Source organism: Megalobrama amblycephala, linkage group LG10 (genome assembly GCF_018812025.1).
Source record: "Megalobrama amblycephala isolate DHTTF-2021 linkage group LG10, ASM1881202v1, whole genome shotgun sequence".
Classification (NCBI taxonomy): domain Eukaryota; kingdom Metazoa; phylum Chordata; class Actinopteri; order Cypriniformes; family Xenocyprididae; genus Megalobrama; species Megalobrama amblycephala.
The window spans coordinates 32335821-32352872 of NC_063053.1; the positions used below are offsets into that span (position 1 = coordinate 32335821).

The window sequence follows — 17052 nt, forward strand, 5'->3', positions numbered from 1 at the left end:
TATAATCATTCATACATTCTGGAGTCAGACTTTGTTGGTCTGCATAGCATGGCCACACACACACGCACACACACACACACACACACACACACACACACACACACACACACACACACACACACACACACGCGTTAGTTGTAACTAACACAATGTGATTTGAAAACACTCATACTTTTCTGCTGGGCGAATAAAAATGCTCAATAAAACCACACCATTTAGCAATTTCGGAGCATCGAAAGTCGTCTTCTCTCAAACTCAGGCAGAGTCATTTAGGCAGCTGTCAGGATTTTTCAATTTTGTATAAAATAAAGAAATCAATAATTCTTTCAAGCTGGTTCAGGGAACAATTGCTAAGATGTCCTGTCACTCTCTGGTTGTGTTTATGTAGACCATGAGTGCTGTTTTCATCCTCTTGCTAAGTCTTCTGTAAAAAAAAAAAAAAAAAAAAAAAAAGAATCCTTACTTTTGACAGGATAATTTAAAAGCCTGTATTTTAGACTTCTCGTTTAAGGTCTCACCAAACGACTCTGTATCAGTACTGACATTTTATACAGATTGCTTGTCAAGATCTTCTCAGTGTTGCTGAATCATTCCTTTCTTTTCAAACTGATGCAGTTCTATTGTACGGATCCCTGCACATGACATGTAGGGAAAAAAACAGTAGGCTAAATCGTGCACACGATTTACTAATTTGTTCCCTCAATATGCTAAATCATGCACACAGTTTATAAACCGAGGGAATGAATTAGTAAATCGTGCGCACGATTGTGTACCAATCACATAACATTAATAATACTTCTTTTTACATGTGTCACTGTACTGAAACCTTTGTTAAATTAATGTATGATTTGTGAGATAAATCACATATTATAAAGTTAAGCTGTGAGGTACATGAAGCTGTGCTATCTGCAACCCTTGGAAAACTGTTGAAAAAGTTGGAATGATATAAACTGATCAGAATCTAAGACCAGAATTGTAGAATAAATCACCACATAACCTCCACAATTATTTTCCCCTTGGAATTATAAGGTTCTATCTGACATTTTTGTCAAAATTGAGTTATTATTCACATCTATTCTTATTCTGTGCTTATTTGCTTATTATGTGACGTGTTTTTTTTTTTTTTAATGTTGTGTACATTTTGGGACTTTTTATTTAGAAAACAAAAAGGTTCTATCTACGCAGTCGAATGGAATGCAAAAACTTTGAAGCTCAATATTGTAGTGATTTTGGACTATCCTCACTCGAGGGCACCACAAATGTAGTTATTTATGGTCTTAAATATTAATATTTTGTATTAATATTAATATTGAGTCAGATGATTCCTTCCAATATTTCGGGGCACCAGCCAAGTTTCACCTTGACAATAAAGAACAATCATGGAAGATTGTTGACTGAATTACAATTATATAAATTGGAGGAAGTTCATCATCTGACCAATCTGAAGGATTTGTGAGATATCGTTAACTTGTAGAGCCTCTTACTGTATTATCAACACAAGGAAGACAGTGTAATAAATGGATTTCATTAACAAAAGGATAGACAAGAGTAACTAACAACTACTGAATGGATAAAGTCCAAAAAGATTGATAAATGCAAGTGAATGAGTAGGATGTTAGTTTCTCTAGAAGAAATAAGGTAAACCTTATTTTGAATTCAACAAATAAACCGAGAGATTTTTTGTTATTAACTGATATCAGCTATGCAAAATCTAATGCAAATTAGATAGTCATATACTGACAATATACACTAATGCCAAGGTCTCTAGAAAAAGGTTTGGTAAGCGATATTTACGTCTGCTTGGTCGTGCTGAATCCGAGGGTGACATCTTCCACTTGTTGAGCTGGGCAGCGTTGCAGTGGGAAGATAGGAGTTGGAATCCATTTCACAGCCTTGAACACAAAGTACTTGTGAATGTTGAACTCCTGGAGCACAGAGAAGGTCCTTTTCCTGGAAGCCTTGACTGTTCTGATGTCTGTGCAGACCATCCTTATTCTCTGGAACATGCAGACGGAAGGATCTTTAGATTCTGAAGTCAGTGCAGATCCGGTCAGTCTGGAACATGCAGATCTGGAGGATCTCTGGTGAGAGGATTTTGAAGTTGGTGTAGAAGATATTTTGAGGATGGGGGGCTAAGCTTGTATAAGCTTGTGTAATTGGCACCTTTCAGATCCAGTATTTTGATTGGCTGATGCTGTCAGAGGTGGCCACTGGATGGCCCCCCTCTTTCATGAGGTTCATTTGAAAAGCTTAAAGTTCATGTTTAGAACAATGTCCTTAATGTTTTTCCTATGCATAATTCACTTTCCAAACCAATTTCAGATTAACCTAGGCAAGTCCAAACATCATTGGGTTATGTTGAACTAACTATGCATTCATGTATACCTTAATAGGCAAGTTTGTATATTTTGCATGTACACAAAAAAACACTCATTAGGTATATAGAGTTCTGTTAATAGAAATGGAGTCCATTTGTGTCCTTTGTGACTTCAAGCCACATGGCAAAATCTGTCTGGTGAGTCAGTTTACACCTCAGGTCCAAGGACTGGGGTGAACAATGGGGTCAGTGGTGATAGGATTAGCCTGCTCAATGACATGCTAATGTCATCATTCTTCTCTTGCACAAATGGTCAGGGTGATTGTCTTTGCAGGCCTATCTGCTAGCCTAACTATTTCCTTGTTTGCTTTTCTTGGAGGTGTGAGTATTGGGGTCCTGTGCTTTTCCTTATGGCAGATGAAAGGGTACTATTGATGTAATGGGGAGTGTCTGCCCTAATGTCTGCCTGCTGATCACTACAATATCTCAAAACTACTCGGAATGCAGATAGAACCTTATAAATCCAATGGGACAAATTGTAAAGGGCATGGACAATTTATAAGCACAATATTCACTTATTCTGATGTTTTTATATAAATTAATGCACACATTCTAGGTGTTTGAACAACCGCATTACCAAAAAGTTGATCATTTCTAAATATACATGAATTAAAGGTGCTGTAACCAGTGTTAGCAACGTCAGTAACATTTGTTAGACTAAAACTACATAACATTCGAAATCACATTTGGGATATTTATACTTCACTGACCATAAAGGTATTTCAATAACAAAAGATTTTGTTCAAGGCGACTGTATTGTTAGCTTTGCAGGTGTTTGACTGTGAATAAAGAAATGTCCTAGCAACCAAATTGCATAGGATGAACAAGGCTATATGGTTCTAGTATTTGGCGTACAGTTATCAACAGAGAGGACCATTTCTAAGTTGAAAGTTCAACATGAAGTGGGATTCTATTGCACTTTTTCAAGTAGGAATTGGAGGCAGAGAGCTCCTCAAAGTCTTTAAATTTGCCAAACAATATTAACCTCTTCAGTAGCATGATGTGGATAGCTTACATGCTATTTCACCTTTTACAAAGTCTAACACTGTCACATAGACAGGTCTGAATTCTCAGGACACCTATTTCAGTGCTATCTGTCAGGTTTCTGTGTGCTATTCCATAAAACAAATTTATAGCACATTTATTGTTAGTGTTGTTTGACACTATGGTGTCATATTTACCCTTTTTTCTGTGCCCTCAGAAGAGTTAAGGAAGGTTAAGGTTTGAAGAGCCTACCATCTTTGTGATGTGCTCTAGGAATAGGCATATGATGCACCTGGACTTCCAGTCTTGCTCATTTAACATCACATACATTGAGTAAATGTGGTATATATTGGTTCCTCCGATTTATTTTTATAGGTGAAGTTTGAGTTTTCTGAGCCACTAGCATCACCAAACTGTTAAATAAAAATCTCTGTTTACAACACTTCCCAAATCAGCCATTGGTCAGACAAAATAAATAGACTTACACAAATTGCATGCCATTAATTGAGCATTATTGCTCTGTCAGTCAGGGGTGCATTAGAACATGGTTCAAATGAGAGAGTTGCAACATTTTACTACGTTATCAGGAAGCAGTATTGACTAGCTAGTTAATTTCTCTAATGATGTATTGTACTACGGTGGTTAAGCAGCAGGTTACAGTACATTGTTGTATGGGAAATGCACCCCTGGTCAGGATGCTTAGAGCCACAATGTTTACACATTTTTGGGGAAAACAACTTGTCTTACTTATGTCTCTGCAGCGTAAAGGGGTGGTACAAATGAAATGTTACTCATTTATGTCCAAAATATTCCAAATCCATATCACTTTTTTCTTCTGTGGAACACAAAAGGCAGAATGACAGTCTCAATCCGCTCTTACTTTCATTGCATAAAAAAAACAAAAATGCATTGAAAGCGAATGGTGACTGAGGCTGTCATTCTGCATAACATCTCCTTTTGTGTTCCACTGAAGAAAGAAAGACGTACGGGTTTGGTACAACATGAGGGAGAATAAATGAGGATACAATTCTCTTTTTTTTTTTTTTTTTTTTCTTTTTCTTTAAGATAGATTAGGAGAAGGTAACATTGAAAAAAAAAATACACCAATCACATTTAAAGACAGGACAGAATATAGATGAGAATAATGGCTCTTTAATGGCCCATTTGAAAAAAAAAATGCAAGGATGTTGATAATAGGGTTGTCCTAATTAAGCTTGATTTTTTTTCTCCTTCCAGCAATCTCTTCTTGAATCCAATTTTCTTTCTGCCGCCTTCTTTTCTGCGCTCACATCAAATGAACATGCAACCCGTTTCCTCAGGCTTTGCACCATACATTGCAGAACTTCTCAAAATCTCACATTTCTTAAATGAAACAAAATTATTTAATTACACCTTCATCGCCGCTCCTGCAATCAGCCTCACATGTCTATAGCCATGGAAAAGAATGCAGAGCAATGGCTGACCTGCCTTGCCTTTGAGTTTTTCTACTTCTTTTTAATATCGAGGGCTTGGAACCAGAGGGGCGTAAGTGGCATTTGACAAACTTTACAGGAGAGCCAAAACAAAATTTTGACCACACTTCAATCAACTGTATTTATTAACCTTCAACCACAACATTGCAACCACATACATACTTATACGAGTAAGTTCTTAAGTGAACATATTATGGCATATTAACACAATGAACATATTATAAAACCTTGCAAAATCTTGAAAATATGGCAAGAACATCAAATACGCCTTTTTGGCACCAAACATTTCCAATTCTTCTAAAGAAAAATAGGGCGTATCTGCTGATCAATGCAGAAATGATTGGTAAAAACATTGGTTAAAAACACTCTAACTTCATAACTTTTCATTTTATTTAAAATACTGTATACATAGTCATTCAATTTCATCATTTCAAACTGTTTAACATTTCATTTCTAACCATTTAATTTCAGTTCTCATTTATGAGTTCACATTCATGTCAAACAGTTTAACATTTAATTTCAAACAGTTTAATTTCTCTTGTTTATTACACATTTCACTTTTTAGTTCACTTTAGTTGAACTAAAAAGTTCACTCACTGCCCACTGTCAGAGTGTTATAGAACGTCTAGGTTACTAGTGTAACCCCCGTTCCCAGAAGGAGGGAACGGAGACGTTACGTCGATACTGACGTAATGGGGTCTCGCTAGGGAGCCCAATCACCTCCAAGGATACAAAACAAGCCAATGGGAATTGGCCTGTGAGATTTACATGCCGGGCCCCTCCCCCGGCATCCGGGTATAAATAGGGCCGGCATACTCACCTTCATTCATATTTTTGCTGAAGAGCCGAGATAGATATCTGGCCGCTCAGCGGTGACTCAAAGCTATGGCAGGGGAACGTAACGTCTCCGTTCCCTCCTTCTGGGAACGGGGGTTACACTAGTAAACTAGACGTTTCCATTCAGTCAGTCACGTTCGACGTTACGTCGATACTGACGTAATGGGGTACCCGTGGAAAGCGCCATAGGAACTGAACCACGTTACGAGTGTTAGGGAGGCAGATGCTGGCAGGCTGAGGCGTGCCAATGCAAGTGCGGCCCATACTCGCAACCCTCCAGCGCCCAGAGTAAGCCCAGGAATGTCTTCCATACCAGTGGGATGGAGAGGACAGGACATTACAGTGGAGAGATCGAAGCTGCTGTTCCTTACCCACGGGGAAGAGTGCTTCGGAACTCAGTCCCACGTTTTTCAGCAACGACAAAAACGCCAGGAAAGCGTTCCCCGAGGAGGGGAAAGCTACGGAGACCACACCCTGCCCGAAGGGAGGTAATGTGTGGAAGACACATATGGACTGGTCTGAGAACAGTAATGCATATGGAAGATCTCTGATGTAGGTCCTACCTTCCGGGAGGAACGACTAGCAATCAGAGACAGGGCAAAACGAAGCCGCCCAGGGAAAGACACGGGTTTACCGTCAGGGAAACCTTACCGTGGACGAACCCATATGGGATTACCCGAGGGGAATCACAGCATATGGGCATCTAGCCCAGTACAAGGGCAGACCAAGTGGGCATACACACGAGTACTGGACCTAGCGCCGGATGCCTCCGCCGCGTCTGGCTGCCGCAGGATGCAGGAGGAACTCCACAGGGTTCGCCGGTACGGGGAACTGAACTGAGGAGCGGAAAAAGTGCTCGCATTCCCTCTCCCGAGGGAAATGGCACAGCAAGCGAACACCCATGGCTATCTACGAGTAGAAAGCACACGGGTGGACACCGGTTCCACTCTGAGATTATAGAACCTCGCGAATGTGTTCGGTGTCGCCCAGCCTGCAGCTCTGCAAATGTCTGCAACAGAGGCGCCGTGCGCCAACGCCCAGGAAGAAGCAACACCCCGAGTGGAGTGAGCTCGCAACCCGAGGGGGCACGGCTCGCCTTGGGACTGGTACGCCAAGGCAATGGCATCCACTTTCCAGTGGGGCAACCTCTGTTTGGAGACAGCCTTTCCCTTCTGCTGACCTCCAAAACAGACAAAGAGCTGCTCAGAGCTTCTGAAGCTCTGCGTGCGGTCCACGTAAACGCGCAGAGCACGAGCGGGTCTGCCTCCTCCGGGGCCAGTGCTTGCAGGTTCACCACCTGGTCCCGGAAGGGAGTGGTGGGAACCTTGGGCACGTATCCAGGCCGGGGTCTCAAGATCACGTGAGAGTAGTCCGGCCCGAATTCCAGGCACGAATCGTTGACCGAAAATGCTTGCAGGTCCCCAACCCTCTTGAAGGAGGTGAGCGCGGTCAGGAGCACTGTCTTGAGAGACAGATGTTTCAGCTCAGCTGACTCAAGGGGCTCGAAGGGAGCTCTCCGGAGGCCCGAGAGGGCAACAGAGAGGTCCCAGGAGGGGATGAGGCGGGGCCTAGGGGAATTTAACCTCCTGGCGCCTCTGAGGAACCTGATGACCAGGTCGTGCTTTCCTAGAGACTTGCCATCAAGCACATCGTGATGCGCTGCGATGGCGGCCACATAGACCTTCAGGGTGGAAGGGGACAGCCTCCGTTCCAAACCCTCTTGAAGGAAGGAAAGCACAACACTGACCGGGCATTTCCGGGGGTCCTCCCGGCGGTAGGAACACCACTCAACGAACAGACTCCACTTCATGGCATAGGCGCGCCTCGTAGAGGGGGCTCTAGCCGAAGTGATGGTGTCAACTACCGCGGACGGTAGGCCACTCAAGTCTGCCGCGTCCCGTCCAGGAACCACACGTGGAGGTTCCACAGATCGGGACGCGGGTGCCATATGGTGCCCTGCCCCTGAGAAAGGAGGTCCTTCCTCAGGGGGATGCGCCAGGGATGGGCTGTCGCGAGGAGCATGAGTTCCGGGAACCAGGTCCGGTTGGGCCAGTATGGCGCAACTAGCAAGACCTGCTCCTCGTCCTCCCTGACCTTGCACAGTGTCTGTGCAAGGAGGCTCACTGGGGGAAACGCATATTTGTGTAGGCCCCGGGGCCAGCTGTGTGCCAGTGCATCTGTGCCGAGGGTCCCCTCGGTCAGCGAATAAAACAACTGGCAATGGGCGGATTCCCGAGAAGCGAACAGGTCCACCTGTGCTTCCCCGAACGTGAGCGGCGCGATGCAAGGTGTCAAAAGACAATAGAACCCATTATAATCAGCACTCGTTATTGCAGTGCATTATGGGATTGAATAACATCCACTATGGTTTCAGACACCACTACAAATTACTGTCCCCTCAAATAGTGCTGTCCTTATTTGGGGGGCGATTTCGGACACCGCCAACGTGTTTTTGCAGCGTTGGGCAATGTAGCCAATCACAGACATGTTAGTTGATCTTTTGAACGCAATGGCCAATCGGGTATTTTTTAGTCGGAATCCATTCACCGGTCAAAACGCCGGAGTTTTTGTTCAAGCTTCAAAGAGTTCTGCACACTCGCGAATCTGCTCATTATTCACAAAGTATAGACACGATGTAAATAAGAGATTCATTGTGCAGTCTGTCTCTGTGTGTCCCTCATCAATTGCATGATCTCTCGCCCTGTCTGTCTCTCTCCCTCCATCTTGTGCTGTTTCCATGTTCGTGTCTCTCTCTCCAATCTCCTCATCTCTCTCCCTCATCTCATGTGGTTGTGTCCCTAAACAATTAATCATTAATATTTACCATTATCCTATATTGGTACTACTGTTTATAAAATATGATTGATATATATATATATATATATATATATATATATATATATATATATATATATATATATATATATATAGGCCTACTGAGCCTGGGCCTGCAACAGATTCTTGATAACAGATAACATACCATTATCCTACATGAACTGAATGATTAAGGGTTAAATTAGGTTATGCTTAATGTTCAAAAAGTGCAAGTCAGAACTCACTTTCTCCATCATGTGCTGTCTCCATGTTTCCCTTAAGCCGATCTCTCTCCCTCACCTCATTCGGCTCTGTCCCTTTATGATTTACATACAGTATGTATTAATACCACCCACTTACGCCCTTCTGGCTCTGAAAAATACTGTAGGCTCTTGTATTGTTCAGAGCTAGAAGGGCGTAAGTGGACTTGCGCCCTTCTGGCTCCAAACAATGTGTAGGCCATACATGTATTTTTTAGAGCCAGAAGGGCGTAAGTGGACATACGCCCCTCTGGCTCCAAACAATGCTCAAACTTTTGTGTTAGGTCTTTGTTGTTTTGTTGCTTTATTCAATACAGGTTGATTTCTGATGCGTTTTTTTGGCACAAGTAGATAGAGCTCATCAAGACCTTTAATTTGATATATAGAACTCATTTTCGCCCAAAATGCCACTTACGCCCCTCTGGTTCCAAGCCCTCGATATGATAATTCTCTGAGTAAGCCTCGTGTGAATGGAGCCATTTTCTTCTGAGCTTTTTGGTCTGTGGTGTCTGTCATGACCTCTCCTTTATCCCCGTAGGTCATCAAGCTAGCTTTTGAAGAGTTTGACCTTGAGCGAGCGTACGATACGTTAACAGTGGGTGACGGAGGGAAGATAGGTGATGCTCGAAGAGTGCTTTATGTGTGAGTAGAGCAAAATGGTCTCTAATGTTAAACTTTGAACATGCATGTGCTTCTATTCACAAATGCCTCCATACCCTACCTTTATGCTCCATGGAATAGCTAAAAGTTTATTATTTTCTTTCAAGAGCAACCGCCACATGAAACAGGCACTGGGTTTATGTATAAGCTTTCATGGCTGCATATGAATACGTAAATGAAAGAATAAAATTTGATTTTGTGCCTCTATTCCAGTCTCACGGGATCCAGCGTGCCTGATTTGATTGTGAGTATGAGCAACCAGATGTGGCTCCATTTGCAGTCCGATGACACGATCGGATCGCAAGGTTTTAAGGCTGTATATGAAGGTATGTCATTGTAATGTTTGGAAACCGTAAGAAATCATGCACACCTGCTGGTGTTCTCTTTCATATGGTCATTTCCACCCCCTATAAAAGTGATGAAACAGGACTGTAAACTGTCACCCTTTTCTTCTTTTCCAGGAAATATGTGTGTTATTTATTCTTTTTTACAGTGAAATGTTTGACTTGGTGACTTTCGGTTGTTAAAGCATGCCAGTTTCTAAATGGTATGCAAATCGAAGGCAAATGGAACAGCATATGTGCTGCTCCAACATGTTTAAAAAGCTTGCGTGAAATATTCTACCTGCCGTTTACCCTGCAGGAGAATAGCATCAAAGCAAGTCAGATATGAGACATTAAGGCATGTATTTACATATGCACAGATAAACTGATAAAATTTGCTACAACAACAGCCATTTTTTATGCTATCAATTGACACAAGTAAACACGTTGTGCAAGATCTGAACTCTTGACGGTGTGGTGAAAATGATTCTATTTTACATCCTGTTATGATTCAATATATGAAGAATTTGGTTCCAAAACACTATAAATCCACTTTGATTATTTGAGTAAAAATGTGTTTTGTTTACCAAGAAAGTGGCAAGATGAAAACCATTATTTTCTGTTTCAAACTTTCACGTAGCATCTTTAGGTTATAATAAGATTAACAATTCAAATCCAGATTTTGATTTTCAAAGATTTATTATAAAAACTGATTATTTTTTCCCCCAAAATGCAATAAATCCATGACACGTTTTTTTTTTTTTTTTTTTTTTTTCAAAATGCTATTAAAATGCATTTAATCAATTGAATCAATATAAAATTATTTATAAAGTTATTTTTCATATTGAAACTGTTGAAAATACACAACAAAGTAAGTTGATCCACATATATCATAGCCTCTGAACTTGGTCAATACTAATCTTATATAAACATGCACTGGACTAAAAATACATTCAGTTACATTTCTTACCCACTGCAGAAACCATCACATGTTCGTCAATGCCGTCAAAATTATTCATTTTTCTGTTTTTGTTGATCACAAAGTACAAAGTAGATAAGGAAAACTAGGATGCCTGGTGTATTCAGTGCGCTGCTATTACAGTTTACAGTTCATGGAATGGTGCGCTGTGATTGGTTGAGGGGATATATTGCATTCTGCAGAGAAGGGAGACTGGCGTTTGTTGTGGTCTGGAAAAATAGGGAGAAAACATGACAGAATAACACGGCGGATATCACATATTGAGTAAAATTAAAAATTGACTTTTTAATACCGACCAGATACAATACTGATCTTGGCAAGAACTCCATTTTTTTTTTTTTTTTTTAAATGCCGTTTATCGCGTTTTGGAACCAAACTCTTCATATATTACTGAATAATTATCAGCTGATGAAAATGTTTCTATTTTGCATTCATATCTAATATCTAGACTTTTTTTTTTTTTTTTTTTTTTTTTACAAATATATTATCAGTATAATGATTTGTAAAAATGTAAATAAATAAATAATTGTAAAATGTAGTAAAAAAAAAAAATAATAATAATAATCATATTTAAATAAATAATTTGGTGTGACAAAATTTGGTGAGACTTTGGTGAGATCATTCAAAGCCCCTCAGGTTTGTGCTAAACCTCAAATCATGTTTAGCATAATCTGAGTGTTTCAAACATCTTACCTTTTGAATGAAGGAATTCACATGATCAATGTCACCAATTAGACCAAGAAATAGAGCACATAGAGCACAGTATTTCTTATTCACTATATGTAATAACATTTTCTGTTTCAATTTTTTCTAAAGTGTAGTTTATTTCCAGATTTAAATGGTATATACAATTGTTTTAGTATGTAGTGGATTTCCTTAAATATAATGAAAGACAACTTTGATTTTAACACGATTAAGTAGTCTTTTTGTGTTGTGTTTATCTATCCATTTTGTTTCTTCCTTTTTTTTTACCCCTAACTTGTTTTTCCAAAGCGTGCTGTTTAATACCTTGAAATAGAGTTTTTCCCTAGCCGCTCCTCACTCTGAACTGTAACCTCACAATTGAGCAATTCTCACTGTCTGGATAGCCCAGCACAATGACACAAACCCAATTAACTTTGTGTAAACCCAATTTCACACTTGTGCTTCTAGTCACGTTGTCATGTTTGACAACATTTCCACTGGGACCCACTGGTGGGACACTTTGTTTGAGGCCGTGTAGATGTCAAACTCAAATTCATCATTTCATACGTTCATTTAAAAGTTCTTAGATTGGCAAAGGATTGTTTTCCCCACAACAGAAATGATAAACTGTGCAGAAACTGTGGTCACCAACAATGAGCTTCATCAGACAGACCAAAGGCTCATTTAGTGGATGATTAAACCCAAACCTCTAAAGAGTTAAATGAATAGTTCACCCAAAATGAAAATCGGTCATTATTTACATGTTTCATTCCAAACCAATAAACTGGGATTCAGTCATTGCCCATTGACAAGTTTAAATCTTCCCCTCCAATGCAACCCTTAAATCTCATTATTTTGTTGTAAATCATTTCTGTGGCTATGTTCACATTGCAAGCCTTAATGCTCAATTACGATTTATTGCTAAAATCCTATTTTTTTGTATAGCTGTTCACATTGTTGTTTTAAATGTGGCCAATATCAGATTACAGCGTGAACAGATCATAGTCCTGGACTAAACTGCATGCGCAAAAGAATGATAAAGATGACATGCAGCAGGCTGTCATACGGAAGTAAACATGGAGTACATTTAAAGTAAGGGACTGAGTGTTTATTTATTGTGTGATCTGCCGTGGAACCCAGAGAATGTATGTGCAGGCAATATTAAAAACAAAGATGAGGAATCAAGAAAAGAGAGCAGAGTTTTTAAACATTTATGATGTTTTGCTTGTATATAAAGCTGTAATACTCATGAGTTCTGACACATCACTATCCTTCACTGACTACATTTCTTGATAACGTCTTGATAAAGGTATGTAAAATCTTTGAAGTGACTCTCATGAGCACAGATTTGTGCCGAATGTCGATCTAGTGTGATGTAAAAGTCACATGAATTCCTATTTGATTGTTCAGATTTTGCAAAACATCAGACCTGTATCCGATTTAGGACCACATATGGAAGTGTCCCAAATCAGAATCGAAAAGATCAGATTCCATTTCAGATTCCAGATCAGGTTTGTGCTGTTCACACTGTCATGACAAAAACAGATATGACTCGGATATGAGCAAAAAAAAAATATATATATATATATTTTTTAACATTTATCTGCAGTCTGAACGTAGCCTAATTGCCAATATTTAACAATTTTAATTTACTGTCTCCTCCCCACACAAAACCATTGCATGGCTTCAGAAAACTATCATGTTTAATTTGTGTTTGAGTTTAGTTTGAGTTGGACTTTGAGTTGGTTTTGCACTATTTGCTGTTCTGATTCCTGTGTTCGCATTAGTTTCTATGGTGATTCATTGTTTGATTAATTTGCAACACCTGTTTCTCATTTCCTTTTTTGGTTTGCCTTTGTATATCGTGTATATCACTGTGTTAATGATTCTTTGTCTGATCTAGTCATTAAAATATTTGTTCTTCTGTTCGCTGTTTTTTTTAGTCTGAGAATTCGAGAAGTGTTATTGTGAGTTTGTTTTTAGTAAAGAACAACTGTTTGCGATTAGATCCAGCCTTTGCTGAGAGGAGATCCAGCCTGACAAATCAAGGAGAACAAGTTTTGTTTTTTGTTGTTGTTGTTAGAACTTGAACTTTTAATTTTACAGTCATTTTTATGGTTTGGGATGTTGCCATAGATAATGTTTCTGGAGGTCCACAGGCTCTAACACTATTTGTAGGTGAAGAATCCCTTATTACAAAGAAATAGGGTGATTGAATTATTGTGAAAATATCCATGATAGAAATAACCATCAAAATTCTTCCATTTAATATATTTTAAAGGGAAAATGTTTGAGTAATTACCAAATAATCTAAACAAAAGTGAACTTTGAAAAACTATTTTACACTTAATTGCACAGAAAATGTCAGAGAATTGCTTTTCCATTTATGGCTATTACATTTAATTTATTAGTTGTCTAAGGAACACAATGTCTTGTCCTGGCAAATTTGACATTTTTGTCAATAGAACACATAATAGATTTGTTTGGTCTAGAGCTTAAGGCAGGTAAACACATTAGCTTAATGGTGTGTTAACAAACCCTATACACAAATATATGTGAATGTTTAATGGAGCATTTCTATAGCTGTTTATGTTCCCAGCTGCCTTTCTGTGCATTATTTATCATTGTTGCTTGTAAGAGTTGTTTGCTTTTTGGTCATGATGAGTTGGCAGTCCTAACACGATAGCCTACCATTCTTGTGGGTTCTTGAACTAATCGCCTGTGGCAGCACCGAAGGTTTTTAGCATGCTCTTAACACTTTGTAGAGGTTGTGGATTTTGCCACAAGTGGGAAACTCATCTGCTTGTAGATTATCGTCTGGCTGGGTCAATAGAGCACTTGCTGCTAAGCTGACACCATAGTTGTTAACATAAAACTTTAACTCTTCCCTGAACATCATTTGTTTGTCACTGTCGTTTTATTCTGTGTTCCAAACACTTGCTGGAAATATACAGCCTTAGTTCAGTAGTTCTCACCACTCAGAAATGTGTTGAATGTCTAGTCTGATAGCATGGAAAAACAGCATGTCAAAAAACAATGCTAAATGCAAATGATAAAATGCAACCAACGATAATCATATTAGGATAACAACATAAATAGGTTTATCAATGCTTGAATGTAAGGTTAAAATGTTGCCTGTATCTATTGTTATGTCAAAGAAATTGCTACTTCTTTTTAAATATCCTATTTACCCAATGTTGAGGCAATATTTCTTTCATATTGTCAATCATATGTGGTTTATGTTAATATTAATACATTTCAGTAAGGACATTTTGTTTACTTCTGTACAATAGTAAGTAGTACTGTGTTGAGTAGGCGCTTGATACTCAATGTAAATCCCAGTTCTAGAGCAAAAGCACTGCATTAGACTACTTACTCTGCCAAAAGAGGTCATATGGCATCTCAGAACAACATCCATTGTAATTGCCAGACTGAAAACAACATATTTAAATTAAGTAAATCATGTACTCTTTTTTTCCCCACAGAAATTGAGAAAGGTGGCTGTGGAGACCCAGGTATCCCTGCATATGGAAAGCGAACTGGAGACCGTTTTTTACATGGTGATGTGCTGACCTTTGAGTGTCAGGCTGCTTTTGAATTGGTTGGCGAGAGGACAATATCATGCCAGCAAAATAACCAGTGGTCTGGAAACAAACCCAGCTGCGTCTGTAAGAGTCCTTTTCTGAAATGCATTGTTATAATTAACATGTTGCCATTTAGAATGATTAATGTATCGCCTCTGTAAAAACATGACATCTAGATTAGGGGCAGATATGAAGCCGAATGGCATCCGTCCATGCTGGCAATTCCCAGGTTTGCTGTATGAGAGGCCAATTATCATATTTCTGTTTCTGGATCATGTTACTGTTCCTCTTCCTCACTCAAGTGGGAAAGCAGTAATAATTGTGTGTTCGTTCAACAAATACATATATATATATATATATATATATATATATGTTTTTTTTGTAGATCAGGATATATGCCTGATCTACAAAAATATTACATACTATCTATCAATCTATAATAATCTAAAGAAGGTGTTTATGTCACTGATAAGACAAGATAGAAACATGATTATTTTACTGATTTGAAATTTGAATTAAATACACACAATGTCGCACTGTACCAGTTTTTGCACTCACAAATTAAAATAAGGGCACAACTGTAGTGAATTCACCCCACAATCTGAGATAATCCTGTCATGCAGTGATATTTTGTTGTTAAAATGAAAACCTCTTGAATGGATATTTTGTTGTTTTCCTGACAAAGCTCATACTTGGAACCAATTCCTTGACATGTTGTCATTTCTGCACCATGCAAAGAACTCATTATCATGGTCTATGTGAATCTTTCCTCTCGTCTTTTTTTTTTTTTAGAGAAAATAACATTCCTGGTAACATATCCATTGTGAACTAAAATAAATATTGTGACCTTTGTAATGGGATTATATATATTTGTCTTCATCTCTACAGTCTCCTGCTTCTTCAATTTCACCACTCCGTCAGGCATCATCCTCTCGCCAAACTACCCAGAGGAATACGGAAACAACATGAACTGTGTGTGGCTCATTATAGCCGAGCCGGGCAATCGGATCCATCTCATTTTCAGCGATTTTGAGATGGAGCCCCAGTTTGACTATCTCATTGTGAAAGACGATGGGATGCCGGAGCCCACCACATTTGGAACGTTCTCTGGGAAGGATGTACCCTCGCAGATCGCTAGTAATGGGCATGTAATGCGCTTGGAGTTCCAGTCAGACCACTCGAATACGGGAAAGGGGTTTAATATCACCTACACAAGTAAATGCAATATATATTTTATGATGTGCATTATTTTTTAAGGTGAAGTGTGTAATTTCTGTACTACTAAGAGTACAAATAATGTAGCTGTGTTGGGCTGGTTTGATAATGCCACAGTGCCACATTGTTTCCAATTTTCAGGGAAATCATCCTACAAATTGCTTATAAGGCAATATATCCGCATATTAAACTGGGATATAACAAAGTCCCTTACAAGCCAAGTCAGTTCACTTGGCTGCCATCTTGGGAATGCACTCGGGCAGCTATTTTCAGTCATGCAAGTATAGCTCCTATCTAAATGAATAGAAAACCAAAATGTCACAAACTCACATTTCAAGAAAATATTTTAAAACGACAATAAAACATTGTTTCTTTCGCTCTGAGCCCAAGTTTCGTTAAGACAGTGAGGCAGTGACTTTTATCTGGAAGGCAGAACTTTCATTACTAGATCCACCATAGTGGCAGTTTTCTCTTATTCATTGTAATACCTGTAGTACATCAAATTGGTCATTTCCAACACCACCTTTAAATTACTGGTATCCTTGTCATACATTGCATAGTGTAATAGCATGATTGTTTTGTATTTAAGTAGAAATTATATCTTTCGATCAGTCCAAGAGACATTTGAATCATTTTCTCCCAGGGCTAGTGAATTCTCTTATTGTTCCCTACAACTTTTTTTTTTTTTTTTTTGCAGCATGTGGCTTTCTAGAGGATTTAAATCAGAATAATAACTCTTAAGTTGAATAGACAAGCTTTGGATTTCTTTTTTCCCCATGTGAAGCCAAATGTAGTCATGCATAAAAAGAGTTCTGAATTTAATTAGTTATTAGATTTTATTAAAAATACATTGTGTTTTAGTA

At 39.0% G+C, this 17052-nt stretch overlaps 1 protein-coding gene across 3 annotated transcripts in view; it reads left to right on the forward strand.

Annotated features, from left to right (window-relative positions):
* The window catches only part of LOC125277427 (CUB and sushi domain-containing protein 1-like), a 750178-nt gene that overhangs the window by 524838 nt on the left and 208288 nt on the right, over positions 1-17052 (forward strand). For all 3 annotated transcript variants that reach the window (XM_048205771.1, XM_048205772.1, XM_048205773.1), the window contains 4 exons: positions 9283-9386; positions 9618-9730; positions 14876-15058; positions 15863-16189. In XM_048205771.1, the coding sequence (XP_048061728.1) occupies positions 9283-9386; positions 9618-9730; positions 14876-15058; positions 15863-16189 (727 nt within the window). The remainder of the gene's footprint in view (positions 1-9282; positions 9387-9617; positions 9731-14875; positions 15059-15862; positions 16190-17052) is intronic.